General features: G+C 42.2%; 1 protein-coding gene across 1 annotated transcript in view; it reads left to right on the top strand.

The window, feature by feature from the left end:
* The first annotated feature begins 377 nt into the window (after positions 1–377).
* The window catches only part of LOC135311925 (chloride channel protein C-like), an 82,521-nt gene continuing 62,791 nt past the window's right edge, over positions 378–20,107 (top strand). The window contains exons 1-7 of the mRNA XM_064442742.1: positions 378–647; positions 1,546–1,675; positions 6,362–6,442; positions 7,427–7,602; positions 9,681–9,773; positions 12,534–12,777; positions 16,141–16,335. Of these exons, the coding sequence (XP_064298812.1) occupies positions 409–647; positions 1,546–1,675; positions 6,362–6,442; positions 7,427–7,602; positions 9,681–9,773; positions 12,534–12,777; positions 16,141–16,335 (1,158 nt within the window). The 5' untranslated portion in view covers positions 378–408. The remainder of the gene's footprint in view (positions 648–1,545; positions 1,676–6,361; positions 6,443–7,426; positions 7,603–9,680; positions 9,774–12,533; positions 12,778–16,140; positions 16,336–20,107) is intronic.

Genomic DNA, 20,107 nt, shown 5'->3' with positions numbered 1-20,107 from the left:
CTAGATTTTGTTTTATTTCATTGAATTCTATGATTAGATTAGTGGATCAAGAGCCCAAAGCACAGCAAGTGACTACCTCTTTAAGTGACTTTAAAGCCCCTGTGCCTTAAACATCCTTGTCCTCTGAACAGTCAGCAAGGAGCTGGTGCGATAATCTTGCTACGGTGGCTGGTCTGTATGTGGAATGACTTCACCAGAGAGCTCCAGCTCAGACAAGTTTTTGTTGTTCTGACTGTGCTGGGTCTATGCATAGTCACAGCGAACCAAGGCCAAACAGAGACCAGCCAATCTCTGTGCCACAGCTACTCCATCCTCATGTGGTTTTCCACTCCCCTCTCTCAGTCTCAAGGAGACTGATCTTGGGCTCACATCGTCCATGTTGGTATCCCAAAGAAGGAGGCCGCTGTAATGTCATCACTTTTTCCCCATAGGACACACGTGGAAAATGGTGAAGAGCAGATGTTAATGGCAGAAGATCGTGGGCCTGATTTGATTCATCCTCAGGATTTTGGGAGGCAATGCAGAAGCAGTTTAGCAAATTATCACTGCAAGGAGGAAAGAGAACACCTGATAGCCCATGAGAGTCTGGATTATTTGCCTTCACACAGTAACGTTTATAAGAAGTGGCTACAAGAGAAAACATATGGGTAAATTTATGTTAAATAATTTAAAGTTGCCTCTAAGATATGGGTAATTTGGACAATCCAAGGAGATGCCTGTTAGCAGAAGGAATTAAGATGATGTTATTTATTGTTTCTGTACGTAGGAAAATATTTTAATAGAATGGAGAAGGGGACCAAGAGGCAAGGAGTTTTGATCAACAGTGTTTTTTGAGAGCATTTATGCCTTTGCTTTTCACAAATTATTGAATGCAAAAAAAATATTATTAACTACTCAATGTATACAACTTGAAAGGAAGAGGCTTTGCAGAGGTCTGGGGGAATGTTCTCTCACTGAGACTCTTCTTGACATTCACTGCCTCTTAGTGTAATCTGCAGGAAACATGGTGTTTGAGTCTCAGTAGGGGTGCTCTAGTCCTGGATGATACTACAAATAAATCAGAAATTATTATTGGTGCACAATTATTATCAGAAGAATAAGTTTAGGAATGACAGAAATGAGATAAAGGTTTGCATGTTTATATGAGAGGTGCTCAGTGCATTAGTTGCAGTAAAAGAAAACAGGAATTACTTTGAAATGAGTTCTGAGTGCTCTGCTGAATGCCTAATTACTGAGTCACATAATTGAACTTTGAGATGGCACCAATCAGCATCTGAAAGCAGATTGCACTGCTACTTAAAAAAAAACAAAACCAAAAAATCCAACCATGTTCTTTACCCAAATGGAAGTGGTTTTCACCTGAAGGTAAAGTTTTGTTGAGTGTACGCTTTTTAAGGCGATATTGGCAAAAACAGCCTCTTGCTCATGCAGTCACGGTTAATGATCAGAATGCTCTAAAAATGGAACCGGCATGTTTGTGAGTGGAAGCACGGCAAATAGTTCTATGCTATAGGCTGAGAGGTAACTGTGTTTTCCTGTTTCTAGAAAAGAGTGGGATCGATGGCTGCTGATGGGGCTAATTGGAACAGCAGTTGGGATGCTGGGGTTTTTGACTCATCAGATAATTGACTCTCTCATCAAATTGAAATGGGACCTGGTGGGAAATTACCTACAGGTGAGCAAGAAAAAGTCAGCGTGACCTCTTCTGTGTTTGTTTATTAAAAAATCCACACTGTAAAGTTTTAACTGTCTAGAGGTCCTGCCTGTCTAGGTGGGTGTGGACATCAGAAATCCTGTGGTGCTTTGTGTAGGCATGCTTTGGTGCACAGTATAATGTCTGAGGGTGTTCTTGTAATGAGACTGATGAAGGTAATCTTTAAAATATTGTGGTTTTCCTCTCCCTCCTTGTACATAAGGGGCACGTGCTGCTTTAGTTGATGTCCAAGGGAAGGGATTAGGTTTCTCTTAAGGTACTTAATGAATGCAGACCTGGTATCAGATATGTTATTTCTTTCTATGTCTGGGGCAGCTATCTTCTGCTAATGCTGTAATAGATTATTGTGGAATGATTAATTTGTCCTTGATGGGTATCATCATCTCTGTGATAATTGGGATGGTGGTGGTAAAAATCACCAAATGGCTAAAACCAATGTAAATGTTCAGGTATCTTTGACCCTGACTGCTTGTTTTTCTCACCTCTAGAGAGAAGAGGGTGGTAAAATTTTCACCTGGTTTGTGATATCTATGGTAGATAGCATCAATACTGAAGAGATTCTTGTGAGAAAGGGGCTTTGAGCTTTTGTTCCCGCTGAACCCTGACCAGGGAGGGTCAGGCATCCTGTCAGCTGGTGCTGGGGGAGCCTGTACAACTACCAAGCACGGCATGCAGCCAGCAGATGCAGCAAGTTGTGCCGAAGGGGGCCAGGGTCTGGGCTGACAGTGCTTTTGTGCTCAGCAATGGTGGCAAGGAATTGCCAGAGATGGTCCCCTGCACCTAGGGGAGAAATTACCCCTGACTCAGCAGAGGCCACAACTCAGAGCAAGCTCCTGAGGGATGGTGCAGCTTTGCAGGTTTGGGGCTGCAGGCAGTGCCTGAGGCCTCTCACTGGGGCTGGGGCATGGCAGATGAGTTCCTTCTCTGCATAGGCAAGGTAGGATAGCTGACACTGCTGGAAAGCTGCAGTGGCTGGATACAGGATCTTTAGGAAGGACAGACTGGGATGGTTAGGAAGTCCAGTTGCTCTTTTTTGTGAGAAAGCAGTGGGAATGGATGGGGCTTTGCCTTGGGACAGATGAGAGTCAGCTGAGAGCTTGCAGATCAGGGTTAGAGGGCACACCAACATATGTGATGTTGTGGTGTCTGCTATAGACCATCTGCTCATGAGGAATTAGACAAGGCTGTCTTCAGACAATTGGAAGAAGTCTTATGGCCACTGGCCCAGATCCTTATGGAGGTCTTTAGCTAACCACCCCACTATCTGCTGGAAGGACAAAACAGCAGGGCACAAGGAATCTGTGAGCTTTCTGGAGTGCATTGATAACAGCTTCCTGATAGATGACCAAGAAGCCAATGAGGGGACATACTTTGCTGGACCTCATACTTACAGACAAGGAAGGGCTGGTCAGGTATGTGAAGGCTGGGGGCAGCAGTGACCATGAGATGGCAGTGTACAGGATCTTGAGATGATGGAGAAAAAGCAAAAAGCAGGATAACAATTCCGGACTTCAGGAGAGTACTTTGGTCTGTTCAGGGATCTGCTTGGAAGAATCCCAAAGGAGACCATCCTGGAGAGAATAGGGGTCCAAGAGGGCTGGTTGGTTTTCAGTGATTACGTCCATGGTGAAAAACAGTCCATTCCAGGGAGCAGGTGTTGTGGTTTAACTCCAGCTGACAATTAATCACCACACGGGTGCTTGCTCAATCCCCTCACAGTTGGATGGGGAGAGAATTGGAAGAGTAAAAGTGAGAAAACTCATGGGTTGAGATAAAGACAGCTTAATAGGTAAAGCAAAAGCCATGCACACAAGCAAAGCAGAACAAAAAATTTATTCACTACTTCCCATGGGCAGGCAGGTGTTCAGCCATCTCCAGGAAAGCAGGGCTCCATCATGCGTAATGGTTACTTGGGGAGACAAATGCCATCTCTCCTAATGTCCCCTCCTTCCTCCTTATTTCCCCAGCTTTATATGCTGAGCATGACATCACATGGTATGGGACATCCCTTTGGCCAGTTGGGGTCAGCTGTCCCAGCTGTGTCCCCTCCCAGCTTCTTGTGCACCCCCAGCCCACTCGCTGGTGGGGTGGGGGGAGAAGCAGAAAAGGCCTTGGCTCTGTGTCAGCACTGCTCAGCAATAACGAAAACATCCCTGTGTTATCAACACTGTTTCCAGCACAAATCCAAAACACAGCCCCGTGAGAAAATTAACTCTACTAAAGCAAAACCAGCACAGCAGGATATCAAGCAAAAGGTGGCAGGAAGCTCCTCACAAAACTCAAACATAAAAAGGAACCACACAAGAGGTGGAAGCAGAGACAGGTGACCCAGGAGGAATAGAGACACTGAGTGTGCAGGGACGGGGTTAGGAAAGCCAGTGTTCACCTGGAGCTGAATCTGATAAGGGATGTTGAAGGGCCACAAGAAAGGAAGGAGGTGTCTGCAGGTACATCAGCATCAAAAGGAAGACTAGGAAAAACATGGGCTTGTTGTTGAACTGGGTAGGGGACTTGGTGAAAAAGGACTTGGAAAAGGCCAAGATTCTTGATGCCTTCTCTGAGGGAGCTGGCTGATGTCATTTTGAGGCCACCCAATTATCTTTGAAATGTCATGGCAATTGAGGAGAGATGCCTGAGGACTGGAGGAAGCCAGCGTCTCTCCTATCTTCAAGAAGGACAAGAAGGAGGATCCAGGGAACTACAGGCCAGTCAACCTCTTCTTGACCCCAGGATATAGCAAGTAATCCTGGAAAACTTTTCTAACCATATGAAGGACAAAAAGGTGATTGGGTGTAGTCAATATGGATTTACAATGGATAATAACCCTCTACAATGAGATGACTGGAGCAGTGGATGTTGTTTAGCTTGACTTTAGCAAGGCTTTCATCACTGTCTCCCATAACATCCTCATAGACAAACTGGTGGTGTATGGGTTAGGTAAGTGGACGGTGAGATAGACTTAAAACTTGCAGAACTGCAGGGCTCAACGCTTTGTGATCAGTGGCACAAAGTCCAGCTGAAGGCTGGTCACCACGGGTGTACCCCAGGCATCAATACTGGGGCCAAACACTGTTGGACATGTTGGCTAATGCCCTGGATGGTGGGACAGAGCGCAGCAAGCTTGCAGACCAAAGCAAAACTGGAAGGAAGCAGTGCTTGATAGGCCAGATGATTGTGTTGCTGTTCAGCCAACAGCCTCCTGGGCTGCATCAGGAGGGGCTGCCAGCAGGTCGAGGGAGGTTGATCCTTCCCCTCTGTTCAGCACTGGTGAGGCCACACCTGGAGTAGTGTGTCCACTTCTGGGCTCTCCAGTACAAGGCAGACAGGCATGTGTCCTCTGCTGTTCTATGAAATCAAGTTAATGGAATAATGCTGCCGATTGCTGATCTGAATCATTTCACAGAAACACAGGGGAAAACTTGCTCTGTGGAACAGATGGAGGCTGAATCTATCAGGGGAATATCCAAGAAATGAACAAGTTTAGGTTTTCCATGAGGAAAGCATATATAATGCTCTTGGAATATTATTCCCCTGAGGTTTCTTATATACAGACTATGCATATGTTTATAAAATATATAAACAGTGGATGAATACACATGCCTACATATATATGCGTTTTTATGTATATACATGCATGTGTGTATATATACACACTAAAGTATAAATAAAGAATATATAGAAAAGCCACAATTTGACTCCAGGACATCACAACAACCGTTAGACACACTGTTGGACCTGTTGTATTATAATATTTGTCCTGTTGTATTAAACTAATGCAGAGGGACAGGAGGTAAGTTCGCCCAGGCTCTGACATCGGTACAAACATGCAATTCCTCCTCTGGAAGACCTTCCTATCTAAATACGTTCTTTAGCTGTGGATGAGCAAAATTCATTTTCATGCTTTGCTTTTTGGCTGCACGATCTGCTTACAGAAGCCTTGTTGGGACATGCTGTGGGAAAGGCTGTGGTGGCTGACTGTAATGCTGGGACCTCAGAAATGCAAGGGATGTGTTTGACCTGCACACACAGTGAATCACAGCTGAGTGCTGCAGAAGGCGGCAAGGCTGTGGGAGCTGAGGAGTTCTGGAGACAGCATGGCTGCGGGCAGCACAAGCACAAACAAACCAAGAACGCAGGGAGATTGAAATGTGTTTTTCAAATGTGAGAAGGCCTAGTATGAGAGATGTCCTTTTGGTTAAAATAAAGCAAGAAAGAGCTCGCTCAATATATTCTGTCTACTAATAATAGCTGCAAATTCATAAAGGTAATTACTGATGTAAGACTCTGATGCCTCCATTCAGGCAAAATATCTCCTGAAGACACCATGTAGTGTTTTCTTGTGCGTATTCTTAAGGTCCTTTAACTCTACTTCTGACCTGAAAAGGGCCTTGATGAGTAACAATGTATCCTTCATAGTGTTTTTAGAGATGGGCAAGAAGTCCTGGAAGAAAAACATAACCTGACTCTGAAAGTCACCATTCACCTCACTGTTACTCACTCCTGTCCTTCTAAAGGCCTGCACTGCTTGTTTTGGTTTTTCGCTATGGTATACCTGCTGCCTGCAGAAATCTGTGGGACAAAACATCATTGAAAAGCAGGACCTGGTCTACGGGTCCTGATGTAGTAATCTGTTTGTCAACTGGACAGGATGGCAACATCCACATGACCTGGCTGTGTGTGCTCGGCTCCGGGCTGGCCATGGTGTTTCTCTCTTCAGGCTCAGTGCTGGTAAGTGTTACGTCCCCTACGCAACAAGCCTATAATGCTGTGATAAACCAAATCTCTTGCTCTTCAAAGTATTGGTTAATTCAGTATTTTATTTTTAAAAAATCCTCTCTGTTATACAACGCAATCGGAGAGGTCTGTCTTGGCCTTCAGCCTAAAGCTGGATTCCAGTGCCCATAACTTGTATAAAGGTGTCTGGAGTGAAATCAGTGGTGGTGGCGACGCAATTTACACTTAGCATGTGGTGTTTATAATATAAATACAAGTGGCAGCTGGTGTAACTTGTGAAAATGTGGTGTTTGGAAAGGGCCTAAGCCAAAGACCATCAGTCCATATAAAAGTTACTGTTGGTTTTAGATTGATCTTTTAGCTGTCCTATGTGGGTATCGCTTGTAGCCCAGATCAGTCCTTTTATGAGGCAACAAGGCTAAAACATCGAGCCTTTCTGTCATTTACTGTCCTGCTGTGTTCAATTTAATTATAGACGGGCAATTAACAGCATAGGTGGGAGAAAAAGTGAATGTTTTACTGAACTTACCCCCAAATCCAGAAACAGTAGGAAAAGGGAGTTTGCTGTTACATGGGTAATAACTGACCAGTTTTAAGCTATCTGAACTCTGCACTGACTAGATGAATCATGTAGGTTCACATGTACACCTGCTCCGCAGACAATCTGTGCAAAGACAAGAGGCTGGTTGGCTTCAGGCATTGGGGAGGGGTGGTAGGGGGCTGGGGCAGCAGCCCTTGCCAGTCGTTTTTTTCTCTCATTACCCCCAGTACACATATAGCAACGCTGTTGGGAGCTTGAATTTTTGTGTGTAGCCAGAAGTTATAGGTGTATCTACATTGTCTATTAATTCTGGGAAAGTCTGTGAACAGAGCAAGGTGAGGCCTGGACTTAAAAACCATTTCCATAGATGCATCGAACACATCAACATCTAATGACTGTTGACTCTGTTTCTCTGTTTTTTTTTTTTCCCTTTGCAGTTCTTTTGCCCAGCAGGGTCACCGTCTGGCTTGCCAGAAATCATTGGGTATTTGAATGGCACTTCTATTCAACATCTTTTCAACATCAAGACCTTTTTAGGGACGTTTGTCTCATGCGTGCTGGCTGTAGCCTCTGGGCTTTTCTGTGGGCCAGAAGGTCCCATGATCCATTTGGGGTAAGAAATAGCAGACAAAAGTTAAAGCTATCAGGCTGAGGGCATGGGTTTGCAATGTCTGTGTTGGTTGCAGCGCTGGCTTAAAAAACATCCTGTATTGGGAGCTCTTGTCACCTGTGATGCCCCCTCCTTTGCATTAGCACAACTATTCATGCCATGCGGTGAAGAAAAACATTTTTTCACTGTGTGTTTTAAATACTGGCTTCATTCCCTGGTACAATTCCCTGTGAGGCTCAGTAAGCAGTTATCTGGACAGCTGCTGTCAGTTTTGTTTCTGAAAAGCAACCTGTCCGGCAGCTATGGCCTGCCAGCTGCTTTGCATCTCATATAACTGCTTTTACCTATGCAAAGTCTGTATGAAAATAAAGCCAGTCTCAAGTGGCTGTGTACAAAAGGGGCAATAATTTTACAGCCAGTTGCAGAAGTGCTGTACATGGCTGTGCGAGATGCGCAGTGCTGGACAGTCAGACCCTTGGGGTCCGTGTTTCTAGCTTAGAAACACAGCAGCTGCTGGTGCCAGCTAAGGGTGACCATGAACACCGGCTGCTGCTTTGCACGCTCTGCAGATGGCGGATTGCAAGTCAGGCTGGAGCTGCTTGCTGTTCATGCGGTAGTGTAACACTATGTTTCCAGGTAGGAAAGGTAAATTTTATAGTCCTTTTGAAGGATAATGTTTTTATCCCCCCTTGCTATATACAAAGAAAGAGAATCCCTATCCCCCTATTGTGGTCTGGGGCCTTGTGAGAAGGGGAGAAGAGTGTTTCCCAGTCCTGCTCTGTAGGTCAGAGCGATTCATAAAATTTACTGTGTTGCAATACAGCCAAACCTAGTAACTGAAGGCCAGATTTTGGGCTTTTCTGTTTTAGTAAGTGACAGAATTTCCTTTATTCACTGTTTAGAGGAGAATCCTGCTGAGCTTTATTACCATTATTAAACCGTATCTCTGCTAATATGATATAGATCAGCCTGGTTTGCTGTTTTATTTCTGGTCCGTTTTGGTTTTGGAAAGTATTCAACCTCGAAGTTTGTTCTCTTCCTCCTCACTGCCCTGACCAAACCTATCCTCCTCCCCACCACCCTTTCACATTTTCTGTTACTCCATGGGTTTATATTTATTTATTTATTTGCACAGAGGTGCAGCGCCCTAGGGGATGACTCAGATGTTCAAAAATAGGAGCACGTGGTTAGTCAGAGGCAGCCACAAACCTTCCAGACAATGATTACCAAGGTTTAGCTCTCCCTTTAGGTTTCTTTTGTTTTCTTTGCTTTCAGACATTTGTCTCCAGGAGCTCAGAGACTGCAGCTGTGATTTTTTTTTAACCTTTGTGCTGGGTTGGTAACAGTGATGCATGAGCCAAAGAATTGAATCATATTTCCATGAAGAAAGTCAGCACAGTATTAACATGATGCCTTTTCAAAACACAGGAATTAAGAGCTAGTTTAATTTAATTTAGCTGGAACTCTCCACTATTTTTATTAAACATAAACACACGTAAGTTGCTAAAAGCCTCTGAGAGATTAGTTAAGGCTCCTAATTTAAGTCTTGTAGAAAAGTCTTCCAAGATTATACAATGAATAGACTTTTCATTTCACTAAGGGTTTGGATTTTTTTTCCCCCTTTTTAAATGTAGTTTGAAGTGCTGCCTGGGAACACACTGTAATAATTTAAATCATTACACATCTTCTGTTAGAAGTAGGGCTGTTCTGACTGCCATGATCATTAACCTGGGAACAGATGATTGAAATGATGAGCTATAGTCTGAAGTGACCACACTTGGGCAGACATTAACGTGCAGTTCTTCAAAAGGCATTTCATGGTCTATCATCACAACACTCCTTGCAAAAGAGACATTTAAGTCTCTGAGTCAAGGATCTGAAAGTCTTTAATAGCCTCCTGCTTTATGTCAATGGGACTTTGCATATTTAAAAGATGTGTTCAATATTTTCCATGTTTAAATCTGTTGAAACCAATCTAGCTTTGCTGTTGCAAGGCTCTGTCCTCCCCTGCCTTTAAACTGTGGCTGATCTATGAATAATTTATTGAAAGAGTGCTCTCAATTATACAACATCCTTTCTAGTGCTCTCCTGGGTTGTGGCCTGAGCCAGCTGCAGTCGGACACCCTTGGCATCCACCTCCCGATCTTCACCAAGTTTCGGAATTCAGTTGATAAGTAAGTGATGGGCAGAGCTGTGGGGCTCGGGGGAGGCCAACCCCCACCTGCCCTTGGCACCTCATGGGTGCCCGGTGAGTTGCTGGCGAGCCCATTGCATCTGGAAGGGAAATGAAGATGCCGCTCCTGCAGTCTTTCAGCATTCCTGCGGTTTGTCACTTTGGAATGGGGAAAAAGCCACCTGTTCTAATTAAAAAAAAAAAAAGTTCAAACGACTTTAAAGTTCTTTAAATAAAAGAAAGTTTGCAAGTTGTTTTATTGCACAGTTGTGAAATAAGGCATTAACACTGAAGACCTTTTCTCATTGCTTTCTGGGTTGTATAAGGAGGGAGAAAAATGCAGGATTTTTAGACATAGATTTATCTTCAAATTAACCATGCTGGCCCAGGAAAAAAGAGATGATGGAGATTGCACAATGTGCACAGGGGCCCTTGCTTTATTTGTCTAGTTTTGAAAAAGTAAATTGTTTGTGACACTTTTTAAATCTGCCTCTTCTCTGCTCATGCATGTCTGTGAGAGAACTCTGGTAAGCTCTCTCTTGTGAACAGTTCTACTGAAATTAATGAGATTAGTTTCCAGAAAAAGAAATTACAAACTAGTTTATGACTTCTGGATGGGATTTATTGTCATGTTGACATACAAGCCCCTATACAATACTGTTTTTTTCTAAAGCAAGGAAAAAAACAGAGACCCTTATGTGTTAATTTGCTAAATAAACACAAAGAATTCAAATGAACAGCCACTATAGATACAGATAGAGATAGTGAACTATCTGTAGCTTAAAGAAAATCAAAAAGCACCAAAGGGAAGATATGGAATCTCTTTTGCCTTTAGCCTTTTAAGATCAATCATTTAAATAAATCTGAGGCATGCTAGTTAAACAAAATGTTAGTCATGGAAGAAATCAGCAATTGTGGTAAGAGAAGCAGCAAGAACTTTTGTTTTTCTCTGCAGGATCCAGTTATAGTATAATTAGAAAGAAGTGTTAGCTTGCTGCCAGGAATCATCCTTGGCTGGACAGGTTGTGTGGAAGTCCCCTTCACAGAGAGGGTTGTTGGTGAGCAGCAGAGACAAATTTCAGCCTAAGCGAGACCTTGCTTCATTACAAAGACCAGAATGAAAGACGACAACTTCCCCGGTATCTTTTGTAGTTACTAAGTAGGCACAAGTGATATATCCTCTCCAAGTACAGTCACAGGCAGAGCAGGAACTCAGCAAGTGTTAGGATGTTGAAGGATTTTAAGTTGTCCCTCCATCGGGCAGCTGTAATTTCATTGTTCGTACTATTGGTGGGACACGTAGCACGTACAAATGACTGGAGCAAGAAGTTGGAGGCATCCAAGCAAAGCTCGCCCCACTTTCACTGTGGCGTGCAGCACCTCTTGAGTTCCCTGCTGCTGGAAACAACGTCACTGTGAAGATACAACGTGTAAGTAAAAATCCATGCATAAGAGTGCCTAACAGTTTTTTTGAGTTGAGAACCATCAGATGTAAAGTTGCCTGTGTAGCTTTAGTTTAACAAAGCCTGTGGGCTTTGTTAAGGGCTTTAATACATGAACTCTCTGATATTTTCCCTTATTTCCTGTCCATCATCCTTATTGCTGCCCGTCTTTGTACTGACAAAATTTGCGTACACCACAGAGGAGACAAAAGGGCCCCCTAATATTTGGAGATGACTCTGATTTGTTTGGCTTTTTTTTTGCTGAGAACTTGGCATTTCTTAATATTAAAAATACTCAAGTGTTCTGTATACTTGTTGACTTCAGGTAGTACTGAATGCTCAGCATTTCTGCAGGTTATCCGTGAGGTCTCAGGTAGCACATCCAGAGGATGCAAGTTTCATAAGCTGGTGAGCGCTAGTTATTAGTGCATTATATGTGTCAGCATTACCCCAGGTTCCCTCACAAAGGCTGGACTTAACTCTAATTTTCCAAGGCAGAATTCGAGCATAATTTTATTTCCTCTTTCTATATCCTTCCCTTTGTTTTGCACACTGTGGCCTTCCTTAAAAACGTAACATTTGTCTGATGCAGGATGTTGTTTTCATATAACGAAATGGGTGCTTTGGAAAGAAAATTATGTTGTGTGTGGGAAAATAAATAATAATAAGTGTATAAAGGAAGACTGTCCATTAATGTCTTTCTTTGCAACACTATAATTATTTTTCTTTCTTTCCTCTTTTTTTCTTTACTGGATCTGGCTCACAGTGCCGATCTCTGCCATTTGAGCTCCTAGTGCAGCTTACAGCAATGGAAATTTGTGGCTCTTTGGGTGTATGTGAGCTGCACACCTTTGCAGGGAGGGAGACAGGGCATATATGTTCCCTCTGGATTTCTCAGACGTTTACAGACTGAGCCTACAGGTTCTGAGACTGTACTGTCATTCTCTCGTGAATCCCAAACTTCCTTACCTTTTTCCCCTGCATTATTTCACCCCTGTGACTGCACTGCTTCCAGGGTGTGCAGTGACACGTCCACCTGGCGTTAGCTGGCACTAGTTCAGCAGCTCACTGGCATGGCACGGTGGTCCCCAAGCAATGTTATAGGATTGAGGGTTTTGTCAAGGCCAGAGGTCAAGACAGACAGATCTGAACTCAAATCCTAGAGATGCAAGGCACTATATATAACCCAAAAAGAAACCAGCAGGTCTTTAAATTCAGCCCCATAAACGCAGTTTTGGCAGGAAGTGATGTTTATGGAGGTTTTTTATTTCTGTTTTCCATCCTTGTTACCTGACTTTTGACTCTTCCGTCTGTTGCAGGCGCAGTTTCATTACAGCTGGCGCGGGAGCAGGGATAGCTTCGGTATTTCGTGCCCCCATTGGTGGGCTCTTGTTCACGTTAGAAGAAGTGTCTTCATTCTGGGACATCAGGCTGGCCTGGCAAACCTTCTTCTGCTGCTTGATGGCTACCTTCACCACGGATTTACTGTCCTCTTCTCTCTATGGATTTGTTTACAGAGGTCATTTTGGATTTTTTGAAGCAGAGAAAAGAATTATATTTTGGGTATGTACTGTGTGGGAGGAGATAGATACAGGGTTTTAGGCTTGTCTCTTTCAGCATTGTTGCTGGGGGAGTAGTGGGGAAGGGGGACCGAGAAAGGGAAAGGATGGTACATGTACAATTATCAGATCAGTGGATATGGAAGCCTTCTCATTTTACATCTGGTAATCACTTAGATACAACACAGGGTTGTTTTGTTCTGAATTAAAGTGAAAAAATAGATAAAGCAGCTAATGTTCACTTATTAGCTAATCCTATAAGGTATCAAGATAACTTTATTGGGGCTTGATAGGAGAGGGATACTTTGAAGTAAGAGAAAAAGCAAAGGAGCTCTTAAATAGGGTGTCCTCTCCTTCCATAGTTGGCTTGAGCTCTCTGTTGTTGCTGCAGGCATTGCTGTACTGTGCTCCTGTTCCTTGGTGCTTACAGATTAAACATTTGAAAACATATAATCACTGTTTGTTCCTGGTGGCACAACAGAGGTGACCTTCAGCCTCAGCTACCTTTACTTTATTCTTTCCAGCACAACATAGCCTTGATCTTTGAGTTTTACCTTGTGTCCACCTAAAAATAGTTGCTTTTATTGTAATGTCTTTTGCTCATTTTTATTGCAAGATGTTTCAATAGCAATGTGCAAGTATCACAGTCTTCACTTCTACTTGCCTAAATACCCTTCTTTGCGTTTGACTTGAAGATCAGGTAAAGAGCTAGAAATAAACCCCTGGTCTTCTGAATCCCAGTCCACTTTTTGCTACTAAGTAAATTTTTCCTAAGGTAATTTCCCGATTTCTGAATTTCTTCTGGCTTGTATCTCTCTAGCAATGCAGAAACCAGAGATTATGGTATTTTCCACATGTAGGCATTACCTTGGTTGTGAAAATGGACAAAATTTTTTTGTGTGCATGCTGCCTGATGTAATGATTTTGCATATACTATGCAAAAGTATTGGGCGTATATTTGCTTTACCACAAGTTTAGCTGGGGCAAATGGAGAAGACATTGGTTTTCAACCCAAATCCTTTTGGTGGACCAACTCATAGTGCAGTCCCCCAAACAGTTGCAGTGTCACAACCAAGAAGACAAAAAAAGACTACTCAGACAGGAAGAGGTCAGGCCTTCTGAAGCCAGATTCATTGCTGAAGCCAAAGTATTGTGTAATGAACACCCGCGTGCATAGGGGAGAGTGGATTCACTTCAATTGCTATTTTACAATAAGCATTGCTCTTTTAACACTCCTTTCAGGATGTTTTCTGAAAAGAGCAGTGGATTCTGTCTCCTTCTATCTTCTCTTAGTGTCATTAGAGGGAAAAGTGAGCTAAAATTATTATCAACATGACTTCTGTCAGGGTTCAATAGTTTTTGGCTTTCAGTGTGGTACAAGTAACCAGAAATGTTTTCATTTCACTGAACATGGGGCTCGGGAAATTTTGCTTCTTTCATCTTTTGTGGCATTAACCAACACAGTTTACAGTGGATAAACTCTGAGTTGAAAGTTTGTGGGTTATGTTTCTCAAGGAAACTATTTGTTTTCTTTAGTTTCATTCTACCTAGCGTAATGTTATAAGGGGAATTTATTGTACTCCAGAGCATGAGATTTTCAGGAAACTTCACTTTATTTTTACACAGACCATTGGATTATTTGTAAAGGTGAAACTTGCTCTGTAGATAACAGATTTTTCTTGATGACTGGCCAAAGCCTGTGGTTGTTACTACAACAAAAACAAACAATACACTGTGCCACCTTTCATTGCCACTGTGCGGAGCACTTGCTTGACTTTACCTTTATTGCCCACACATGCAGTGTAATGTACAAATATTACTTTAAAACAAACATCTTATTTCCCTTAGGAAAAATGGAGGTGGGGAGAGAAAACAATAAAACCATGTATGTCCATTTTCAATTTTTGTGCTGGATTGGAATTAAGTAAAATATATTGCAAGATATTTAGATCCTGCAGTAAATAAAGCAGATTTTTTTCCACTTCAAATTAAGCTACTTCTCTCAAATTTCAATATCTTAAACATTAGATTGCTTTAAATCCTTTGGAAAAGGATGGATTTTGTTGCAGCTATTGGTAGAAATACCATTCTTAAAGTTTTGCTTAGTATATAGAGTACCTACATATGTGATGGTTGTAGTCTTGATTATAAGGTATGATACACCTCAAGTCTCTTCCTACTCCCTGTGAGTGTACCCTGCAGGCGGTGGGCTTCTTGTGCCTGGCAGTGGCTGCTGGGATTTTCCCTCTTCTAGGCCTGGTTTCTCAGCCTGCAGTACCCTATGGACCAACTCTTCAAGTCTGGCTGAATTTTGACCCTGGCATTCCCCATCTCAGGAAATAGCACCAGTGTTTAGTACTGCCACCCGGTGGATTTGTAAAAGTCTAGGTTAGTGGTAGCAAGAGGAAGAATAAGGTTAAGGGTCAAGAAGAAGAGGAGGAAGAAAAAAAGCATTTGAACTATAAGAGGGCCTGTGCACTTGCTCAGGCAATTTAAGGAAGTCTGACGGTGTCGCCTACCTGCTACCCCCAAGATTATACCGGTTTAGGGTTTTTTTTGCAAGCAACCCTTGACCTGTGCCCTTACTGCTTCTTGCCAGGTAGCTTTTTGAGCATTTAATGATCTCTTACTCTGTCCAGATCCTAAACTTGACAAAAAGCTATGTAACTCTAAACCTGGGCTAAGGCAATAATATTCTCACAGCTTTTAATAGATAGGCACGGATCTGTTGACCTTTTCCTGTTGGCTGGAAGATAAATCATGATATTGCTCTCATCTTTGCTGCCTGTTGAGGAATCAAGCAGAAAGTTCAATTAATATTCCAGCTGCCAGATTATAGTCTGCGTTTGTGATTTGTTGTTTTGCTAGTTGTTCCAGATCAGCATCAATTTTCAGTTTTACTTAAATAATTTTACTTATAAATGATCTCAATGCACATGGATGCAGGTTGACACTTAATAAATGAACTTTCCCAAATTATGATGTACATATAGACACAGTGAGCAAAGCTCTGGTTCAGCAGTCTTTTGAAGTGTTCATTAGGGCCAATATTTGTCATGTTGTTTGGATGCAACCTGAAGTGCTCAGTGCTTGTGGTAACTGCTGTGCGTCATAGAGGTTTCTGCTATGTGTGCCAACACCAGTGTCTACCTGCTGGTTCCAATCCTGTGAGGTGTGCAAGAAGAGTATACCATCTCTCATGAGATCAGCTTTAAATTAATTAGCTGAGCTCCCTAAACCGCAAGGAAAGATTTATTTCCTGTATGGAAATTACTTTGTGGTATCAGGTTTTGTAAGAGAGGGTGCAATATTTCATGTCACTGGCAGGATGCTCAGAATATTTTTTTTTCTCCTTTCTTTGACTTAGGTTAAGAACTTGCTGGATATGAATGTCTTGGCCTTCGTTCCGACCATCTTCCTTGGAATGCTTGGTGGTCTTCTGGGAGCACTCTTTGTTTCCCTAAATATAAAGATTAATAAATTACGTATGCAGTTCTTTAATTCAATTCCAAAATTATCCCTTAGAAAAACAAGCAAGCTATTGGAAACTGTGCTCATCCTTGTAAGTAAATAATACAGTTCTCTTGATTGTATAATATTTACAATGGCTAATGAGGGGAGGTCATAAATTGGATGGTTGGAAGAGTGGATCTCACCTGCTGGTACTTGATAATGTGCAACAAGAATGCAGCAAACGTGGATTTCCGAAGTATATATAGGTATTTAATGTTGGTGGGTATATAAGAATGGAGAAGACATGTTTCAGTTTGTTTTTTTTGTTTTGTTTTTTAATGCTTGAAGTATTTCACCTGTAGAGTTGCTCTCCCACTGCTGCTCTACTCTGATGACGCTACCTCAACTTAGTGACATGCAGCAGTTATGTTGGTATGCTTTTGCGTTTATTTGCAGTCTATGGAGGGCTGTCACTAGTAGATTTCATCCATCTTTCTCCATTTTTCGTTGCTAGTGATTGATCCTCTCATTACCCCACACAGCTTGCTCATGTACCAGAACCAGGCAGACATTCTCCTCCACACCTCTGCATCTGGGCACTTTTTCAGCTGTTACCTTGGAAAGAACAATTAGGAGACTATTACCATAACCATATGTATTTTTGCCTCAAGACAACAAAGGAGATCTCTGTCTGTTGTGAAAAGAACAGATGAATGAAGAATAAATGTTGTAGAGGGTTTAAAAGTTATGGATAGGTACAGATAACTTTCTGGAGCTAACTATATACCTGGAGTCAGCTATCCCTTGTTGTTAGTGATGGAGGTCAGCCTGGAGCCTCAGATGTCCTGATAAGGCACGATGGGGCCATTTTACCTCTAGGCTTTGGCGTTTCCATTTGGCATTGTAAGGCTTTGGGGAGGGTCTTGCCATTGGCGTGAAAAAGGGTATAGACAAAAAGTTCCCATATTTTGAACATTTTCATAATTTTCAATCTTATGCTTTGGTTATAACTTAAGTTTGTTGTTAAATGTGGAGGAAGGAAACCTTCAGAGCTTTTCTGCTGCACTCCTGGTCAACTGTGCAAATTTGTGTTTCTCTGCAAGTTTCTCTAGTGAATACCTGCTTGTCATAATTTTTGGGATTTTTCCCACCATTTTAAGGAAGTCTTTCTGAGGAATTTTCAGACCTTTTTAAGCATTGAGATGACCTTTAGGGACATCAGTGCACACCAAAGCCCCTTTCTTCTGCCCTCTCTTAGGCAGATTTGCCAATATATTTTATGTATGCTATGTATATTTTTTAATATACATACTATTATATACTTTCCCTTCCTTCCCCCCTGGAGAGAGGATTGCTCAACTGTAGACCAATGGGTTGGCCATATAGATGCTCTCCTCCCATCAACCCAGACATGCTTCCGCAGCCTGTACTCCGAGCCAACAAAAGGATGTAAACTTTAGGGAAAAGCAGTCACCTTGGTTCGCATCAGCGCTTGGGTGATACTGGGAGGAAAAAAATTAATATTTTAAATCTGAAAAGGGAAACTTGGAGCTACAAGTGTGAATACCCATAGGTTGGGGCACAACCTCTGCAAGCTGTCCACAGATTGGTACAGAGATGCGCATGTTTCCCATAGGTTGCACAATTTTTCCTCTCCATAGGGTCAGAAAGAGTGCGTTTCATTTAGCCCTTGAAAGCTGTGCATGCTATGGCAGTCCAATTCCTCCTCCTCTGCCTAGTCTCACTCGTCGCTCAGAGCAGCATCCTGCTTGTTGGGTTCTCTGTTGGCACATCAGGGGTGAAATCTGACCTCTGGTAAGAGGAAGAGGAGGAGGTGGGATCCCTGTGAATGGACTGTGCTAGAGCAGGCTCATGCCTTTGAGGACAACTGGATTTTAGCTCCTATTAGGAGCAGGATGTCAGCTTTTCCGTTTGCAGCTGTTTGGTCAGCACCTCGCTGAGGGAAGACACCTTGGGGAAGCTCACTTGAAGCTTTTTGCTTCCATGTTTGAAGGAGGGGGTAGGGAAAATGGGTTTTCTCAGCTCTTGGAAGAGTCCTTCCACTGCCCAGCCTTCTTTTGGTTTGCTACAGATTTGCTCCCAGGTCTTGCAAAGAATTTGGGACTTTGTGCTGTTAAGCACTGCAGTGAGACATCCTAACAAAAATCCACTTTTCAAACAGCAGGATGAGGAGTAGTGTCCCATGTGTGACTCCTATTAGTCCGGTGTAAACTCCGTGGTTTCCAAAGGACCTCCATTTAAGAGAGGTCAGGTTTGTAACAATTACTTTTTTAACAATTTAGAGCCAGAGCTGTGTGTTTGACAGCCGCTTCCGCAACTATTGGGAAAGGTTTGGCTTTCTCATAGTACATTACAAAAACCTTGCATCAACTACTTAAACAAATAAAACCCACACAGTTCCTTATTACTTTTTTTTTGGGAAAAAAAAAAAACCCCAAACAAGCCGCAACACAAGCCAGCAAGACCCAGTGTGTGAAAAGATACTATAGGATTAAACCTAAGATCAGCTAGCAAAGATTTAGTGTCAGATGTAAAGAAAATGCCTCCTAGGAGTTATTTTGTATTGTTTAGGAGTGGTGCCTTACTGACTCCAAAAGTTCATGGAGCAGTTAGCACCTTGCCAGATCATACCTGAAACTGGGAGAACAGTATGTGTTTTGTAGGGCTGTAGTGCTTACAAGAGCTTTTCTGTTTATATATTTTTGTATTCATCCTTTAATTTTTTTTTTAAATACTGTTTTGGTTTTTTTTATTGACTTTGTAGCATGAACTCTTATTCAGACTGTTTTTCCTTTTTATTAGCTCTAGGAGATCCTGCTCAGGTCACAGTCCTTATTTTATTATAACTTGGCAAAAAAAGGGCAGGAAATAAACTGTTTGATGTGAGAGAGAACCATACAATTTATATTTTTTTTTTTTTATAAACTCACATAATCAGGCAACTGAAAGAAACTATGTCACAGTGACTTTAACCAAAAATAATCTTGTATAAACCAATCTGCATTTAAACTTGGAAAGAACCCATCATGGTATCTTCCACACCCACAACATAACCCGGAGTACCATTCCTTTGACTGGAATTGAATATCTAATCTTCAGCCCATAGATTAGGTGAAGCTGTCTTCCTAAGTGCCCTTCTGCCCCTTGGCCTGCATTTGCTTCTCCTCAATTTGTCACCTTTCTCTCTGTGAGGAAATCACAATGTAGATAATGTTTTGCCAAGAATCTGGCAGAGCTATCTTTCTTTTCTAATTTTTTTATCACATTGACTAATGCTTCTGTTCCAAAAGCTCAGTGTTTCCATGGGAAGGGTGAACAATTTAAGGATATATGCATATACACTTATATATTAAACTGTCAAAGCTTTAAAAGGTTACTCAAAAGGATTATTTTTTTTTTCTACCTAGCTGTGAAGATAGGCTACTGCTTTAAATATGTAGCCACTGGCTCCAGGCTAGCTGTCCTTCTAGCGCCCTTCGGACCTTGACCTGGGTTTGAACTGTCCCAGAGTTAAGTTTTCAGAAACAAATCCTGACCTAAACTTTGTGAAGACTGAACTACTCCCAGTTTCAGCTATCTCTTATAGATGTGCTCTGCCAATAAGCTTATAATCTTTGAGATACAAGGAAACAAAGGCTTGGGATATGTTTGTCTGACAAATCATCACAGCTGCACACGGCTGAATCTCAGCTTGAGGTTCTCTATGAACATGCTACCTGAAATATTTTATAACAATCCACAGAGTGCATGAAACCTTGTGCTTGGGAAATACATTATTATTATGGCTGTGTGTTTGAGTAATTTCTCTCCAGATGCCTACCAAAATATTTTCTGAATTTTTTTTTGGGGGTGTATCTTCA

Source organism: Phalacrocorax carbo, chromosome 2 (assembly GCF_963921805.1).
Source record: "Phalacrocorax carbo chromosome 2, bPhaCar2.1, whole genome shotgun sequence".
Classification (NCBI taxonomy): Eukaryota; Metazoa; Chordata; class Aves; order Suliformes; family Phalacrocoracidae; genus Phalacrocorax; species Phalacrocorax carbo.
This window is presented reverse-complemented; position numbering and strand designations above follow the sequence as displayed.